Below are 20,101 nucleotides of genomic sequence, written 5' to 3'. Positions count from 1 at the left end.
ATAAGCACTGCTGATTTTTCTTCTCTTTACTAAATGCAGATATAAGATTAAGGGGAGATATCGGAGATTTCAGGCTAAGAATAATCTTTGGGGTAATTCCTCCTTTATTTTAATTTATCAAACTGCTTTTATTCTGTTTTCTTTCCTAGGAGTTGCTCACCTATATCAGAAAATACTGTTAGTACCTAGCTATTTCAACAAAGAATAAGATTTAATATAACTTATATGACCTATACCTCATCTGAAGATATCAATATGGTGATATCCAATCAGGAAGGAGCAATTTTTGTTTGATAATTCCAACAAAAATTGTTTGATTTCCATTTCAATAATGAAAATATTGATAACGGCCTGTTTATGAGATTGCATAACACTTTTGATAACAGTAAAATTAACCTTATGGAATATTTTTTACAGATATTTTAAATGATTCCTTTTTGTGATGAAGCACTAAAGATATAAATGAAAAAGAGGCCATGGCAATTGTTTACAAGTTGCTGGCAGGAAGAGGAGTGTGCACACAAACATGGCAGCAGAGTTGCTAGAATGTGGTTGAGTGAGGACAGAAGAAAGTTCCTTGAATTTGCCAGTCTTCACAGAGGACATAATTTGATTGAGGAGCAGAATTTTGCTAGGAGAAGTGAGGAAGGGTGACAAAGGCAAAGAGCATGGAAAAATTAGGGAAATGTTAGAGAACAAAGTGTGAGAAAAGAGAATGAGAAAGGAGAAAGAGACAAGAGAAAACCATAAGGTGAGTCTGGGTAGCAAAGTAAGCATGGATCAGAGAATCAAGACTTTGCAGATTATTTATTATATAATTTTGCTTTTTATCCTGAAGGAGAAATGGAATCCATTGAAGAATTTTGATCAGGGGAATAACATTTATTGAGTGCTGACTATACTCAAATTACTGTGAATTTAACTGTTAACCAAATAGTGAACTCTGTGAATAAGTGTTTATGCACACTTCTTTAAAGACGTTCCTTCCCATTGAGTTTAAAGGCCTTATTACTAGGAGTTTACATACATATGTGAAAGATGAATCTGAGAATATTACTTAAAAGATGATAATATTACTTTAAAATATTATGAATTTTATTACATAGAAAATTACTATTAATTTACTTAATCGTAAAATATAGATCCTGTTATCACTCTCATTGTGCAGATGAGGAAATGGGTACAGAAAGGTAAAGAACCAAATTACACTTCTACAAAGTTGTAGAACCGGTTTCGATTCAGCAATTTGACACCAGAATGGCTCTCTTGATTAAACATTATGCTATAGTGTCTTTATGTTTGAGAGAAACATGATATAACTGAGACGAGAGAGTAGGAAGAAGAAATTGGAGGCAGGAAAATGCCTAAGCAGGGCACAGAAACAAGATCAGACAATGGGAATACCCTGGAAAATAAATGAGGATTGAATTGATTGGCTGTCAGTCATACAAAGAAAAAAAGGAATCTAGGATAATTTTTGAATTTCTGACTTAGCAGCTGTTTGGAGAGTGGTTCGTTTTATAGCAACAAGGAGGGGGTGGGAGGGGTAGGTTGAAGGAATAGTGGCAGCAGGGAATGATGCATTCATCTAGTGCATGTGGAGATGCAGATGCCTGTGGAGTTCCAGTGGGACTTCTTGAGAAGGCCCTGCATGAGGCCTGGAGGCCAGGTGGAATTTGGTGTAGTAGTGAAGAAAACACGTAGAATTAAATCCAGACCCCCTAATTATGCCCACAAGTCCCTACATAGTGTATCTCTGGCCACTCTCACCAACCTCACTCCCCTCTTGCTTCAGTACTTTGGTCTCTTTGGTATTCTTTCTGTCCTTCAACACACTAAGCTTGCTCCTCCCCCAGTGCCTTTGCACTTTTTCTGTCATATGGAATGTTCTGACCATTATCATCCCACCTCTTTTCATTCAGATCTCAGTTTGAGAAGGCTTCACTGACCACCAAATGTAAACCAGATCCATTAGTCACTGTCAATATTATGACTTTTTTAGAGCACATGAAATCATCTGAAATCATTTTCTCTATTTGTTTGTTTTTTTTTCCTCTTCCAGAGTATATGCTCACTGGAAACACTGGCCTTGTCTTTTCTACCATTGTATCTTCAGGGTGTAGGCAGCAATGCAGACAACATAGTTGTACAATACATATTTGTTAAATGAATTAGTGAAGATATAAATATGTATTTGAAGTCATTATCTCTTAGATGAGACTTGAGGTCATGGCATTAATTAGAATGAATTAGAGAAGCATGCAACTAGAGTGATCAGGGAAAGAGAAGAATGCCTTGACAACACTATTATTCTCTTCATATCCTCTTTAAGGATAAACGGTAATGTTTTCAACTGAAAATATAGGTGAACTAATTCTATAAATATTCACATTCAGTTAAAAATGGTTTCTTTTTCATTTGAAATTTATAGCTACTTATGCTTACATAAAATATATTTGTCTAAATTATATGGAAAATCTCTTTTAAGTTTCTGTCTATATGGAAACATACTAGCAAAAGCATTTTAATAAATCCAAAGTACAACCATTGTTAGAAATTAACAACAAAACAAATAACTAAAATAAAATGTATCGAACTTAGTCTCTCAAATAAATAAGAAAACACAGATAACAGTAATAAGAACTAGATTTTTTATATAGTAACTCAACATGAAGCCAGCCAATATAAAATTTTTCTCAGGTACTGTAAACTGCCCATACCAATTAAAAATTCTAAACTAATGAGAAAAAGTGAGTAGACAGGCATAATTTGCTTAAAGTTTCTTACTTGTAGAGGAATAAATGTTGGCATAATTAACATAGTGAAGTTAATGATCACAAGACCCTAAATGGGAGAATATAGTTAACTTGTTTTTACTTTGCTGCTGTTACAGTTATACCAGTATACTGTTATACTTCCTTTTACCATTGGCAAAACACCTTTATGTGTTTAGGTCTCAGAATCTTTACCTGTGGAATAAGAGGAGTCAAACAGATATTTGAAAGGTACTTCTTGGGTTCTCTCTGTATGTTCTTAAAATCTGTGCACTGTGTTTACTACATACATCCTGTCCACAATCAGGAAATTTAAGTAACTGACCACAAGGGGGAGAACTTTAATTCTGCATTAAATTATTTAATACAATATGAAATGATTTGAAAGTACTTGGCTATGTGAGGTTGGTGATAGGCTGCTTCATTTTCACTTCCTTGTGGAAATTGGGACATTCAACTGCTAGTGATAGGTTTAACTTAATTGAAATGTGATTTTGTGTTTGTAGAGTTATGATACAGTCACCGGATGTCAAATTATATTTGTATTAAGCAATGATGCTCCATGAAGGTATCCAGATGCCTTTTTTATTAAAGTGATGATAGTAGAATGTTAGAATTCACCCTGGAAGAGTTTTTCCTTTCAAATAATGTTGTTTAAGTTATTCTGCAAGAAATCTATTACCTTCTTGAATGTCAACTCTGAAACAAGGATAGGATCATCAACAGGGCAGTCTGTTGCCAAGTATTCATATAAAAAGAAAAGAATTAGAATGGTGCTAGCCACACCACTTGAATGTAATATGATCATTGGCTTTATATGAGTATATCTTATATGTTTGTTGTTACATGAATATTAAATATTATATGTTCACACTGTTAAATATTAATTTTTCTGTTTGGGTTAAATTAAGTACTTTTATTTTATTTAAAATTTTATTTTAAGGCAATTATAGCTTTCTTTATTTTTAAAAAATTTCATTTGATTTTATTTTAAGTTCCAGATACATGTGCAGGATGTGCAGATTTGTTACATAGGTAAATGTATGCCATGGTGGTTTGCTGCACCTGTCTTCCCATCCCTTAGGTATCAAGCCCCATGTGCATTAGCTATTTACCCTGATGCTCTCCTTCCACTCGTACCCCTGACAGGCTGCAGTGTGTGTTTCTCTCCCTGCGTCTATGTGTTCTCAATATTCAGCTCCCACTTATAAGTGAGAACATGAAGTATTTGGTTTTCTGCTCCTGCATTAGTTTGCTAAGGATAATGGCCCTCTGTTCCATCCATGTCCTTGCAAAGGACATGATCTTGTTCCTTTTTATGTATAGTATATATTCATAGTATTCTATGGTGTGTGTGTGTGTATATATATATTTGATAAAATCCAGAAATTTTATCAATTTTTATCAATTTAATATATATACACACACACACATATACACACACATACATGTATATACACACACACATATACATATATATACACACACACGCACACATATATAACATTTTCTTTATCCAGTCTATGATTGATGGGCATTTGAGTTGATTCCATGTCTTTGCTATTGTAAACAGGGATGTGATGAACATAAGCATGCATGTATCTTCATTGTATTATTATTTTCATTAAGAATTAACTTATGAGTCATACTAAGGCTTAAAAGTTCACATTTTTAGATTTCATTAAGCTAAATTTGCAAGGTATGAAGATAAGATTTCTGGATTTTATCAAATATACCGAAACATACACAGCTAAATGAGTCCAATTTAAAGACATTATATTAGTAACCTATATAAGTATCTCAATAACTCATTTGTTACTGAAAACAATTTGTGCTTCTCCTTAGAAGCATTGTCACTCTCTTTTTAATATGTTTAGTGACAGCAGACCTGTCTTTGAGAGTGAGTATAGATTAAAAAAAATTCTATATGGAGATCAAATCTTAAAGTTACTAATTAAGTTGGAGTGTAATGATAACTTGGAGATCAAAAATTAGGTATAATTAAAATATTCAATCTCCCTTTGATTTATAAACCTCCTTTATTCAACTGCCATTGAGTCACAAAATGTTTTCAGCAATGGTAGTGTTACCTGGACAAATATAAATCTTCCAGAAGTGACTCCTATACGGGGTAAATTTATTTGAAAAAATTCATTCTGATGTATTCACAAAAATGAACAAATAAATAAGTAACTGAAATTATTTCTAGTCACAATGTGTTTATTTTCCAGTTATGTTCATAGTTGAGCCTTCATGAATTCTTTAAAATTATGATATACTAAGTAAATCAGCAATTTTATCGTTGACAGATACTCTATAACTTCTTCCAAAAATGATTAAGATTGTTAATAATTCTCTTTTTGGCTTAGTGAATTAGGTTTCTATCAGTATTTCTCACACCAAAAAGTATTATAGACCCATAAAAAAATCTATGCCAGGCAGTGTGGTGAATATACATCTTATTGCTACTTGTACATCCAGTGACTAGCACAGTGATTGGCCGACTAGTACATTTTTACCAGTAGCTATCCAATAAATTTTTGTACATAAATTAATGAATAATAAATGATACAAAGAGCTTATATACATATATATTATTTTCCCCATTACATATGTATTATTTTTCCACAGTGCTGCATAATCATTCACCCAAACCTTAGTGGTTAAATAAACAATAATCACTAATGTTCACGGAACTCCAATTTGGGCAGGACTCAGTGGAAACAGCTCATGTCTTCGCCACACAATGTCAGCTGAGCTGGCTTCCCAGGTTTACTGGAGGCCTGGGATCTGGGGTCACATGTCTAGTGGATGATAGGGGCTGTTGGCTGCGACCTCAGCTCGGGATGTTGTCTGAAATTGCTGGATTTCTCACAGCATAGTGTTTGAATTCCAGGAGCTAGCATTCAAGTGAGCAAGGCAAAGCGCACAACATTTTTATGACCTAGCCTTCGAGATCACACGGAATCATTTCTTTTGTATTTTAGTGGTTGAGGCAGTCAGAGAGGAGGTTTGCCTGCGTTCAAGGGGAGAGAGTTAGAAGCCACTACACAATGGGAGAAATATCAAGCTCATGTTGTAAGAAAGGTGTGTGGGATTGGATATATTGCAGTAACCATTTCTGGAAAATACAATATGCCATAATTTCTTATTTATAAACATACAATTTTTTATCCAAAACCCAAACTTCTATTCACTAGCTAACTTTAGAAAATACTATTCCCAAACAAAATTCACCCTGCTAAAGAAATTCTGTCTGATCCAATAAACATTTATTATCCATTATTCTCTTATATATGCTAGTCTTCTCTAGCAAACCACTTTCACATTCATTCTAACACTGGACCAAGGAGTATATCTTTGTTAAACGTTTTCTCTATTCCTTTTTTGGCTGGGAAAATATTTACTTACGTTTCCAGTCAGTTTGTCACTGATCATTTACTACTGATGGGCCCCTGTGTCTTTTTCACAGTTTAAAGAATAGACAGCATATTGCTGATTAATATTAGGTGTTTTTTTCTAAATTGATATAAATTTTGAAAGTTGTATACTCTTTCTTAGCTAGAAGAATTCTCATTTTGTCTAAAACATTTTTTTTCTATTACTAACTTGAAAGAAACTTCAAGTTCAATTAAAAGTGAAAAACACCATTCTAATTAATGATGTATTACAAAATTTGGAAAATAGAATGGTCTTTCCTAAAATTTGATTCTGTTATGTAACAATGATGCATCTCATTTTTGTTTATTATATACATTTTGTTTGTAACATAAAATTTGATCAGTATTTTCATATGCAGAACAAAATTTTCTGTAAATAAAAAATTTGAAGTGCACAGTGAGATTGGTTTGGCCCCCAAATAAGTTAAAAAATTAAATAAATAAAAAAATTAAAACTATGATATAAGTATTTTCTCCATTAACTCCAAAGTCTGTTTCATAAGATATTAAGGTAATTTGGGACATATATCATTGCAGTATTCAAAATATTGATGTCAATTAGTTGTTTAAACAAGCTAAAAACTTTTAAACAATGCAAAAAGTATTCATCTGGATAAAAGAAGGGATCAACTTGAAATTGGTCATATAGAAATCATATATAATTAGTTACTTTCTAGAAAGCAAATTGAGAAAATAACCAGATTATCTATTTTACATAAAATCATTTAGAAGTAAGTTTTAATAGTGGGCAGATAACGTTTTCTGTGTACCCTGCCATATCCCTTAGCGCCTGGCAAATGTTTGTAACATAGAGGGATGTTCAATAAATGATGTTTTGCATGGAGTAGCACAATGCCATTTGAAAATGTATTTTCTTCTCATGCCAAATAGCTATTGTTTTCTGTAGCTTTATAATGGTCTCAATGCTCTTGATTGTATAGGCCAGAATATGTGGGCTTTGGAAATATTTTTGATAATTAGATTTTGTTTTCTGAATGCAGGAATTTTACAGTGATTATTCCTTCACTTGTGTTCTCAAAGCCCTTCCTATATACTGCTACTATAATGATATATTATATTACATTACATACCATATCATAACTACTTCTACATGTACCTGCCTCTAACCTTAGGTTGCAAGCAACTCAAGGGTGGGATTTTTCTTCTCTATTTTATACCCTCAGAACACTGTACTTCTGGTGTGTAGTCATGACTATTCATTAACTGTTGAGGGATTGGGTGATAATCTGAATTCCATTTGTCTTTTTTCATCCATTTTATTTTTTTTGAAAAGTGTCAATTCATGAAAATGATGTTAATATTTGAGAACTTACGATAAACTTATTAAACCCATCTATCTAGTAAAATAATGTATTGAACTCTAATATCACAACAAATAGATACATTTTAAAGTTTAGCTCAACATACTCTGTGAAGATTAATATATTACCTCCGTGTATATTGCGATGTTCTGTTTCTTTTCTTTTAAAAGGGACAAGTAACTTTAAGAATGTTTTCTTCTTTATTTAAGTAGCACAAATTCCTTAAGAGACATGAGCACATTATCCCTCTCAATCCTAGAAATGTGAAGGAGCAGGCCATACCACCTCAGAATCCAGAATGATGTGTATGGGTCTATTATACATGTTTATAAATGTTGCTGGGTCCATTAATTCTTCGGATTTGCACAAGTACTTTATGATTTGTTCTGGGAGGAGTAGGTCAGGTGCAACTTGGTGTAAGTTATCACCTGGTCCTTTAGTGCCTACTTTCATAGTCTTGCAAAGATAGACTGACAGTTTATGAGTTTGTGTGAGAAAATCTGTGATGACCTCTTTTAGGGACTGTGATTGTGTCACATCATCGAGATACATAACTGGCACTTTTATCACTGAAACATGCCATTGCATAAAAAGCCTCATTGGAATGTTATGAGAAATGACTATAATTTTCATTTGTTGAATAAAAAATTCTGTTTCATCTTTGTCATGGCCAGTATAATCTAAAAGCACTTGGTAGAGAGTGTCGCTGGAGGACTCGAGGATATGCAGAATGGAAGTAGGATAGATGAGCAGCAATCCTGTCACTGTTTCTCCCAGGTGATGTTTCAAAACTGACTGAAACACTTGTTCATAGTAGTCAGCAACATCTTTTCTTTCTACCTTTGCTTGTATCTTGGCCACTAGAAACATCCTATGAAGAAGGAATTTCTTTAGGTGTAGTCGTTGTTTCTCCTCTTGAAAGTGCAGGTAATTGCTACGTGGGACTTGGAGCAAAAGATGAGGCCCCAGTGGCAAAGGCCTTTTGCTGCCCTTCTGGTTACGGACCGAAAAGGACATGATGAGTCTTATTTATTTTACCAGATGATTCTAGTTTTTAGCTTTTCATGATATTTACACTGTCAGGGTGCCTCTGTAGTGATGAATTCTTGTTTTCATTTCTTCTGACCAAAAAAAAAAAAAAAAAAAAAGAGTAAATCACAGTTTGTCAAATGTTACTAAATAGCAAAATCCCAATCTTTTACTGGTTTTATCAGGAAACAATATCTTTGAAATGAAAGATAATGTTAAAACAATACTCAAACTATAGAGTTTTTTTTTTTTAAAGTTTACAATGAAAGAGCTAAATCATATCCTAGGAAAAAACTTTGTAAATGTCATGTAATGCTGATTACAGATTGTCCTTTATAAGATAAACTTTAAAAAATGATATTTTTATGGTAATTCTTCCAATTTCTTTTATAAATCTAACTGGTCTATAACTCTTTTTAAAAAATCTAAGGCTTTCTAAGTCCTAATTAGCTATGTAACCTTTAGTCAGGACCCTAATAGTTAATAATGTTCCTTGATTAATAACAGTAAACATTTCAAGGGAAAAGTTTTGGTTCTTTGTTTTTCCTCCTATCGACAAATCTCAGAAATGATTCTTTCCCCCCCACTTTATTATTATTATTTTCTTGTTGTTGTTGTTGTTAAGGGCTACATGAAAGTATTCTGCTACTTTAACTTACTCTGCCTACAAATCTCCTCAAATTTTTTTCCAGGTCAACTTACCATTTTTCTTTTTTTTCCTGTGCTTCTGTCACGTACCTGTCCTCCAGGCCCTGCTTGTCCTCCATCAGGCTCCCAACTGCCAGTTCTCTGGTGTTCTCAGCTGTCCTGTGTTCTGCCTTCCCTCGGGCATATGTGAGTCAGAATGTCAGCACCATTAAAGGACCAGAGCGCCAAGTTTCTTAATTTAATACGGGTATCTTGACAAACACTTCAAAGTCACTGCAGAGGAAGTGTGAATGGCTTATTCCTGAATGGTTTATTTTTAGTCAGGTGCATTTGTAAGTCAGACAGATGGTGAGAATCTGGACATCTTTTTCCTTTCTTTTTTTCTTTTTGATAAATAAAAAGTATGGTTGTAGAACTCCTCTGTTCTACTTAGACACTAACTAAAGACTTTAAGAACACATATCTGAATCTATGTAATGGTGAATATGTGATGAGAAACTTCTATAGTAAGATTTGGCTTACTTAACTTAATGTGAATTTAAGAGCTGCACCTCTTAACATTATGTCTTAAAAGATGCACCTATTAAAATTGTGTCTTAAGAGATGCATCTCTTAAAATTGCATCCACATGAGTTCTAAACAATAATTTTAAAACAAGTTTAGAAAACACGTTTATTCAATTTTTAACAAACCTAAGAGTAATTTTTTCCCTGAGGTCTGTATTATCCAAACTAATGATCTGATTTTAATGAAAATACAATGATAAATTATCTAAGTAAATGAAGGTAGAGAGGTGAGTTAATAATTATTTAATGGTGTAATACATAAAAATGGACTATTCTTCCTCATTGTGATTCACTTTGTCACTCCCTGAAGCAATACAATGTTTCCCAAGATGTAAACCATGGTGCCAAACCATGTCATTGCCCAGTCTAGTTATTATCTCACTCTCATTGTTCTTACAGCTTTGCTGGAAGAATGTGTCCATGTTGACCAGAGCCTTCATTATGGCCTTCTCTCCTCTCCTGGTTTCTATGATATTGCACTTTCTTGGATTTCTTTCTAAATCTCTATATGTGGCCTCACCCCGTAATACCTTCCCACACCCAACTCTGGAAAATACTGAGGCTCTGCACTCATGATGTGGATGGATGTCCTGCTCTACTTCTTTGCCCAGTTAGCTCAGTACCATCTATATGTCTCTTTTGTGAGGGCAGGTAAGTGGTCCTTAAAGTCATTCTTGCCACTAGATTGCACGATTGAAATTGGAAAGTGATCATGGGACTTTCCTGTGGAGCTTAGCTGTGGACTAAAAATCTTTTACAATCTGAGGCTCAAGGTAGACACAACTCGTTGATTGGGGTTGAGAAAGAAGAAGAAACCGAGATCCCATTGTAGATGATTTTCGCACAGAAAATTCTCAAATTATTATCTCCAGTCACTTATTCACAACTCTTCTCTCCTTGGATGTAACTCTGTCTTTTCAAATTTAAAACGAAAACATTTAAACAATTATTTTCCTCATTGAACATGTTTTCCTTTACAAATACCCAACTTGTGTCTAAATTAACACTTTTTTTCCTCTCAGTTCCCGGGCCAAAATCCTTGGTGTTATTTTTTCATGTTTCCTCTAAGTTATATACTCCAACTCTATTCTGTTACTAAGTCTTTTTACTCACTTTAATATGCCTTAAGGGTTCTTGATTTACACTACCTCTTTCACAGTCCTACTTCTTTATTTGGATTATAATAAGGGTCTCTATCCACAGTATTTCTAGATTTCTCCACCCCAAAAATTCAGCTAAGAGTGTGAAACCGTAAGCCCTTTGACACATCTACTTTATAAGGTTAAAAAGATTCTGATTTTACAAAGTCCTCCCTGCTTATTTCCCCTCCATAGAATCCTGGGAGGCAAAGCTTCTGCCTTCGCCACGTCCAGAGGGACTTCCGGTAGTTATTTCCAATTCCCATTGATGGATTAAGCCAGAGAGAACATGGGGACATGCAACAGTGTGATTTGTTACCTAACACAGCTACTGATGAAAGTCAGTAGGAGAATTTATGAGACACTGCCACCCAGGAGCCCCTTTTCAGTGCACAAACTCAAACTAGTCTTTTATACACTGGTAAGATTCTTCCTCTTCATGAAACTGTTTTCCTTACTGACAGACCAATTTATTCCCAAACATGGTCAAGAACTACCCCTCAATATAAGGCTAACCCCAGGATGTACTGTTCCACCTCAACTTTCTGTTGACTTCATTTACATATTTTTATTATAATTATGTTCTCAAAATATAAAGAATTGCCACAGCAAATGAGAGTGATGTACTATAGAGTTTTGAACAAGATTGTTAACTCACTTGGTCAGATTCCCACTATCTTCTTGGATTCCCTGAATCTCAGAATCAATAATAAAAACTATTTCATAGTTCTGCTTGCTTTATCTTCTGGCTTTGCTCACTCTCCTCCAGATCTAGTTATTGTGCACTGCTTTCTCCAAATCTCTTTTTTAAGATTTCTATTTCCATGGGTATCACAACCTTGATGACTTCCCCCTTCTTCTAAATCATAGCTCCCCACTCTGGTCAATACTTCCAACACAATATCTCTCTGATAATCACATGTGTCTTTCCACTTTTTGCTCCTATCAAAAGAAGCTTAGTGGTAACTTTTTCTTACCATGTGTGCTTTTTGTTTTCCTTTTATTTCATATATCTAGATTCCTCCAATATAAACCTAATAGAAGAATGATATTTCATTCTTCTATTATTCTCCCCCAACTCTATAGAAAATCAACTAAGCTATCCTTTCTTCAAAAGAGTGATAATATATCTTAACAAAGCCTAATTGTTGTTATCTTGAAAAACGTATGAACTATCATTTCTGTAAGTCAAAAAAGGCAAGTAGAGACAATGTTGTGTGGTTCAAACTAATACATTCAGAAGCAATAGTTTGTAATTTCCATGGATAGTTTGACATCTGTATTCAATTTTCCCGAAGTAATTTTCCATTTTCAATGCTTTTTTTTTTTCTTTTTTTTTTCTGTTGGGTTGCTTCCTCAAACTTTGAGCTTCATTGTCACATGGCTATCTGAAAAGTTTAAAGGCAACTTATTTCCTTATCATTCATCAGTCACACTCTGAACTGTCAAGGGTAAGTTCTGACTAGATAGAAATAGAAGCAACATGCAATTCAAACAGTTTTTGGGTCATTGTCATATGTAATTAGAATTGTATACTCTCTGCTCAATGGACATTCAGCATTTAAGTGCCCAGGTGCCACAATCCTTATGTGCCATCTATTAAGGGCAAGTTATTTACCCTTAGATGGCGACTGAAGAGAACTCTTCTATCTGTCTATGTATCTGGATAAAGAAGCATTTACGTTTTTCTACCCAGAATGATCCGTTTAGAATAGCTATCCAAATTCAAGTTCAAACAACTGATAAGTCACAGAACCTTAATAGAAGCTTAGGATGCCAAGTCTTCTTTCAATTATTCTACTTATCTACCTTTTTAATTCAACTTATCTCACATTAATACATAGCATGTACTTGTAACTCGTGTCAAACAGTACACCTTACTATTACTGATATACTTTATGCCCTGGTTTCATTTTTCAGAACCAAATGCTTCTGAATAAACAAACTTATCATGTCCTTTTGTTTTTGTAAGCCAGATAGAAAGGATTAAAACAACTAAATACCATTTATTATTCACCATGTGCCATGCACTAGATACTTTTACATACAGTAACTAGGCTACTTTTAACAGTAACCCTATATGATAGACAGAAACTTTTCTACAATTTATAGAGGGGTAAACTAAAATGTAGAGTAGTTACGTATTTTGCACACAATTAAAATCTTCTCTCAGCAGCCTCCATATTCTGTCTACCTGGGTAAAGAGGAGGTAAATTATCTCCTATTTCTATCCATGACCATAGTGTAATTCTTCCCCTTGTCTATGAGATGAGATGATATCCAGGCCAAAAGATAGCTTATGGTTTGGATAAAGTAAATTTAAAGAAAAACTTCTATATTATAGCTAGGTTTCAGCAGCATTTATCTACTGTTATTATCTACTCATTTGTCTCAGATTTATTGATGTCTTTGGTGTGCCAGGCAATATCATTAGGCACTATAAGAAATGTAAGTCTGAAAAATACCTACTCCCTAATTTCAGGAGCTTAGAGTCAGGTACAGGTGACGAAATGTACATGAATCTGAGATGTTCTTGAGACAGAACGGGGAAAAACAATAAATACCATGCAAATGATATTTAGTGCTTTAGAAACACCGATTTAGAAAGGATTTTCTTAGAAACCTTAGTGAAAGAGTTCTCATTTGAGCATGGCCTTCAGAGAAACAGGATTGAGGGACAGCTTCATGAATTGGTCTCACATTCATTCCTTTAAAATGTGAGATTGTGCATTTACTAAAGCTGATTTCCATCTGGAATACCAGACTTTAAACTCTCACCTGTGCTTGGGTCCTACCAAAACAAAACACTAAATCATTTCCTTTCACTTTATGTCTTGTATCAAAATGATCAGCCAAAGAGAACTAATCATCTAAATAAATGGCTTACAACTTGGGTAGAGCCTTTCACTAAGATCACATATAATAAGCTATTGAGTAGACAAAAAATATACTTGATTTAGCAAAGCAAATCTGAGTGAGCTTAGTTATCAAATCACTAGGTATTTGAATATTTATTGAAAAAGATACTCCCCCTCCAAGAAAAAAAAGAAAAAGAAAAACAAAAACCCAAACTAGATTACTTTCTCTTTCATTGACTCTCTTCAATAGTATTATGGAACAGTGTTTGGTAATTACTTATCAAGGAGAGCGCAGGCTAGGAACATTTAGTTATTTGATTACAACATTTAACATAGTTTTCATCTATCTGCTATTTGTAGACAAATGTGCCAGACTCTATGGAAATATTCTTGTGAATCAGATATTCTATCTGCACATGAAAAATTTAATTCTGTTAGTGGATTTTTTTTTTTTTTTTTTTTTTTGAGACGGAGTCTTGCTCTGTAGCCCGGGCTGGAGTGCAGTGGCCGGATCTCAGCTCACTGCAAGCTCCGCCTCCCGGGTTTATGCCATTCTCCTGCCTCAGCCTCCGGAGTAGCTGGGACTACAGGCGCCCGCCACCTCGCCCGGCTAGTTTTTTGTATTTTTAGTAGAGACGGGGTTTCACCGTGTTAGCCAGGATGGTCTCGATCTCCTGACCTCGTGATCCGCCCGTCTCGGCCTCCCAAAGTGCTGGGATTACAGGCTTGAGCCACCGCACCCGGCCTGTTAGTGGATCTTAAGATCCCCACGACTATGTTAGTTCAGGGCTGGATGGGCGTATACAAGAGTGCAAAGATATAAACAATGAAAGTACAAAATGCAACATTTAAACCTGGCTGGAAGAATGAGCATTTAAGCTGGGATTAAAAAATAGATATGACGTGTGTGTGTGTGTTTAAAGCACAAAGAACAGAGGGCATATGTTAAAGATAGGAAGTGTGGCACATCATTAAGAAAATGGAAACAATGTGTTCCGGCTAAAGCTCTAGCCCTCAAACCACAGAATCTGCAAATTTTGTTAAACTGAAGATTCCTGGTCTCTAGGCCTAAAATGTCTAATTAGTAGGCTTAAAGTGAGACCCCAAAATTTGCATTTTTGACCAGTAATCTCCCACTCTCTCTACATACCTCACTTTAAGAAAGAAGAGGCTAACTCACAGTGATTCCAACCATGACTGTCTATTAGAATAATCTAATGGAGATTTTTTTGTTTATTTAATTTTATGTTCATAGGTGTTTGGGGAACAGGTGGTGTTTGGTTACATGAGTAAGTTCTTTAGTGGTGATTTGCAAGATTTTGGTGCACCCACCCAGCACTCAAAAAGCCAGTTCCCAGTCTTACTTAATTAGTCTGGAATGGAACCCTGGTGTGTATCTTTGTTAAAACCTCTCCAGGTGATTCTAAATGTATCCAGGAGTGGAACTGCTAGAGGGTGAGTCGTGGGGAGGAGAGGGGGAAACAAAAAAGTAAGTTGGAACTAGTTTGTGGAGGATTTGGATGCCACGCTCAGAAGTTTGAATTTTACTCTGTGGATAGTAGAGAATCACGATAATTTCTTGAGTGCCCATAATCATAACTGTGTTTAGGAAGTTGTCGTGAAGTGCAGAGGAATTGGAGACGGGAAATACTAGAGGCACCCAGAGCCCTTTTAGGAACTCTGCAGTTGGCAAGTGAGCCCTCTTACCTTCTGCCGGCTTAACAGTAAATTGTTTCAACTTTGCTGAAAACCAATTTGCAAATGTAAATCATAAGCTTAAAAATCTACTCTTTGACTAAGTAATGCCTCTTCTAGATCCCATGGTAAGTAAATAAAATTATGAGTTTCAAGTTGAGGCTAAGTGAAGAAAAACATTAAAAAAAGAAATAAAATTACTGACAAACATTTGAAATATATAGTTTTTATAGAAAAAACGTTAAAAAAACAAATATATGTATTAATGAACTACTATGATGCCCTTGAAATTAATTTTGAAGACTATTTCAAGGGAAGAAAAAAGTTATTCACTGAAACGAATAGCATAATATAAAAAATTTATAGATATTTAAAAATAAAATTGGGATCTGATATGGTTTGGCTGTGTGGCCCCACCCAAATCTCATCTCGAATTGTAATCTCCATGTGTTGAGGGAGGGATCTGGTGGGAGGTGATTGGATCATGAGGCAGTTTCCCTCCTGCTGCTGTCGTGATAGCGCAGGAGTTCTCAGGAAATCTGATGGCTTTAAAAATGGCGGTATCTGCTGTGCTCTCTCCCTCCTGCCTCCTATGAAGAAGCTCCTTGTTCCCCTTCACCTTCTGCCATGACTGTAAATTTCCTGAGGCCTCCTCAGTCATGCGGAACTGTGAGTCAATTAAACCTCTTTTGTTTATAAATTGCCCAGTCTCAGGTAGTACCTTTATTAACAGTGCGAAAGTGAGCTAATAATATCTTTGTTCAGGCACAACTTTTTTTGTTTTTAAATCAGTAAAAGAAACTGGGTACTAGAAGCTACAGTGGTCTAAGCAGCAGCAAGTTTATGCATTCATTTTTGTTTGTTTTTGTTAAAATATGTTAAAATTGTCACACTGCTGGCACACTTCATTTGCATGAAATTCTATACCACACTTACTGATTGTAGTAAAGTGGCCCTCTATCTCTGGGACAAGATTAAAAAAAAAAAAAAAAAAAAAAAAGCAACAAAACTACTCTGGAATGTAATTTTCTCTGAGATCTAACCAAACTCTCTTTAGTGGGTTGGGAGAAGACTATAAGCGAAAATAACATTTTGACATTTGTCCTTCAACTTTAAGAAAATGGTTTGCCTTTGTAATTTTTGGTAATTTTTTAAAAGATAATATTTTCTACCCTCATATGGTCCTCAGATTTAAACCATAATGAACAGGGAAAAAAAGGAAAAGAATGCAACTGAGTGCTAAGGCAGAACATTGTGACAGAAGAAATTAATGAAAGTGGAGCATATACTGAATATTAAGGGCAGAATTTCATAGGGCCAACAAGATAACCATCTATATTTTTCACATATGCAGGCAAAGTGGATTTTGCAATTGCCAATTACATTAAATGCACTAAATAAAGCTCCTAACATTGATATGATAAGGCACCACCTTAAGTTTTCCAGGCTGCAACTGTGCATAATTTTAAAATGGTTTTCTGAAAACCATTTTAAGTTTAAATTGGATTCCCAACCTTATTTTTAAAAAGCATAGAAACAAGAAAAGAGAGAAATCTAGCCATGTTTTAATTGGTAGAATTTGGGACTGATATTTGTTTTGTATTTTCCAAATTTTTCAAGTGTGTCTATGTTATTATGTTCAGAAAAAAATAACATTAAAAAATAAGGCTATCCTTTTGGTTTGGTGAATGATGATACATGTGTTGCTTTGTTTGTAAGTCTAGGATTGTCTAGCCTAAAAGCCTGCTATTGAGTAAAGCTTGTAAAATGATGGATCATGAACCAAATTTAACAAAGACAAACTTCACTCAGAGAAATCTTGACCTACTAAGAGTCAAGATAGGAAAATACAAGGGTGTAAGATAGGGCAGTTACTAAGACACAGTCCAGGAATTTTAGCCCAGACACCTTGCATACTACCGAGTAAAAGGTGAGTCTTTAAAGAATTTGCTCCAGTTGGATAGAGTCTGAACTAAGGCAGTTGCTAAGACTGAAAATGTGTGAGCCGTCACCAAGGTAGACAAGACTTGATCCACTGGATATGGGAGGTTAGGAATGCAAGGATTTAGAGATGATACTTCAGGTTTGAATATCAGTCACTGGGAAGATTAATATTTTTTCTTTAAATAAAGATGGAAGATACAGGAGGATGCCCAGATTTGGGAAGAAAAATAGTTTGTATAGATTATCTTGAAGTGGAATGGCCATGGAAATATCCAGGTATAAATGTAACTATGAACCTGAAGATTGGAGGAAGACTGGACTTCCAAATTTGATAGTTGTCTGCATTGAGGGTAGAACTGAAACCATGGGAAACAATGAAGTCATGAGATAGTGAAAGGAAAGAAGAAGGTGGAGAAGCACATTGTGGAACATACAGTTTTAGGGAGCAGGCAAATAAGAGGCAGTGAAAGAGGCAACAACAAATCAGAAATAGGTAGAGAATTAAGAAAACACAGGCTTATGAAGGTCCCTGCAGGAGAAAGGTTTGAAAGTTGGTGGTTGAAGTAAAATTCTAAACAAAGATAAAAAAGCTTAAGGACTGGGGTGACCATTTAATATTGGGAATTACATTTCCTAGGTGTTTAAAGAAAAAAGTAGATCTGGTAAAATAGCTGAGGGAAGCCAGGTTGCAAGCATTGAGTGGATCAAAGGAGAATAAATGGTCAGAGGGTAGACCACTCCTCCACATTTGTCAGTAAGAAGAATGAAAGCACTCTGATAGTAAACTGTAGAGGAGGAAGATAGTAGATTAATAGTAGTATAGTACTCCTAGGTTTTTACCTATTAAAAACTAGCATGCTGGGTTTCTTTTTGTCTTTTCTATCATTGTGTTCAACCAGGAAGGTGGAATCTGAAAATGGAATGTTGTATGGTATGCTTCGAAAATGTTTTAAGATTGTCAACTTCTATACAGAGATTTGGAGACTACAGATAACACTAAACTCTCAGTTACGTTTCTTTTACCTTCTTTTAATCGGTTTTTTTTTCAGCTTCTTTGTAAGACAGAACGCTAAAGCTTTATGACTTAACTAACACACAGTGCACATTATGATAGGGTGACTTAAACACAACACATTTGAATTTAGTTTTTTATGACTTAAAATCTTTGTGTAATAGCAAAGTTGCTTTACACATACAAATTTTATTATGATTGGAGTAATAGCTTCACAATTTCATTACTCAGGCCCATATAACCTATTATGCTAAAATGTGATATCAATAAGCTAATATCTATTTTAATGCTTCCTTTTGGTTTAGCTTTGAACAGTTGTCACATGGAATGGAGAATATTTGACTAGTAGAAGTTTAGAGCTGGAGGGGAACTTGGTACCACTGACATAACATACTCCGTTTGAAATTAAGAAAACCATGACAAAAAGAGATCAATATTACTGACTTCAAGTTGCTTACTTGTAAAGTTGCCAAAAAACATGTATACATGAAATACTAAAACAGTGAGATAATAGTTCACACTAGAGTATTTTTTAATATATTATAAAAGTTTCAGTAAAGTGGTGCTAGAGCTATTCTGAAAGAAGTTGTAGGAACCTGAATTTTATGACACTTAATATTGAGAACCATTAAATATTTTAAGCAATAAAGTTATATGATGAGTTACACATTTAATGGTGACTAGCTTTGGGAAGACAGAAATTTTATAGTCAGGTATGCCCTACTAAAACATCATTGTATTCCAAATATTCAATGAGGGTCTAGGCTAGAATTTAGAACTTTAAAATGTATTTCTTTTTAAAGTAACAGTAATATTAATCCAAGTCTAAATAACATATTGTTTTTATTCTATGTAACTAGAGCAGCAGTACAGTAAAAACAACATAATAAAATATTTTTAAATATTGAGTATGTCCTAGATGCCTAAGCAGATTGCCTTTAATTTATCCAACAAGCCTTTATTATCCTGGAACTTTCCCAGCATCCACTAAATTTAAAGCCCCTTTGCCTATTTTAACTCAAGATACCTTCACATTTTCTTGGAAACTGTACCTACTAACATTAGCAGTTGTAGACAATTGAGAGACTTATGTATCACTGTTTTAATATATGTGAACATAATGTACGGTCACTTTTTTTGTGAAGACTATTTTGTGAAAATTTAATAGCGTGATGAAGTAGAGTATCGTGTTGATGGTGCCTGCTTCATTAGGGACAGCACATTCCTAGGGGTCTAGAGTAAGAATGCAGTGGTATGGGAAGTATAGGCACCTGTCCTCCATCATCATCATGAATGCCTCTCTGATCTATGTCTCACCTGTCATTATAGTTCTTTGTCTCAATGACAAGTACCTCTTGACTATATATGTGCCACTGTTGGCCTCATGGAAACCATTTCAATAGTGGTATGTGTTCCAAGAGTTCCTAGGCAAAGCTGTTCTGGTCTCTGTGTGCCTTGTGTGCTGAAATATAGATAATAGCTTTGTATTTTGGTTTTTTTCCCCCTAACTCAGGAGGTTTTCAGTGACACATTTTGTAAGATAGTGGCAGACCTAACTATGAGGACCTTATTTCTAACTCATTGATTTAGCTGGTAGAAATCATTATTTCTATGTATTTTCTATTTAAACTTTTTAAATTTTAAATTGGCTATATCTCTTCCACTGTTCAGTTG

The 20,101-nt window shown here is 34.7% G+C and overlaps 2 protein-coding genes across 2 annotated transcripts in view; one reads left to right on the top strand and one right to left on the bottom strand.

Annotated features, from left to right (window-relative positions):
• Positions 1–20,101, top strand: part of ZNF804B (zinc finger protein 804B) — a 584,421-nt gene that overhangs the window by 26,751 nt on the left and 537,569 nt on the right. The window lies entirely within an intron of this gene.
• Positions 7,293–8,772, bottom strand: TEX47 (testis expressed 47). Its single transcript, XM_073008658.1, has one exon. It carries the CDS (start codon positions 8,551–8,553, stop codon positions 7,792–7,794), a length of 762 nt encoding a protein of 253 aa, XP_072864759.1. The 5' UTR covers positions 8,554–8,772; the 3' UTR covers positions 7,293–7,791.

The sequence above is a fragment of the Chlorocebus sabaeus genome, chromosome 21 (assembly GCF_047675955.1).
Source record: "Chlorocebus sabaeus isolate Y175 chromosome 21, mChlSab1.0.hap1, whole genome shotgun sequence".
NCBI lineage: Eukaryota > Metazoa > Chordata > Mammalia > Primates > Cercopithecidae > Chlorocebus > Chlorocebus sabaeus.
Note: the sequence above shows the minus strand (reverse complement) of the source record. Positions and strands in the feature narration are given on the sequence as shown.

Bases quoted from the DNA above. Each gene is read 5' to 3' on its own strand.
- TEX47 (XM_073008658.1), bottom strand. From the start codon at position 8,553: ATGTCCTTTTCGGTCCGTAACCAGAAGGGCAGCAAAAGGCCTTTGCCA.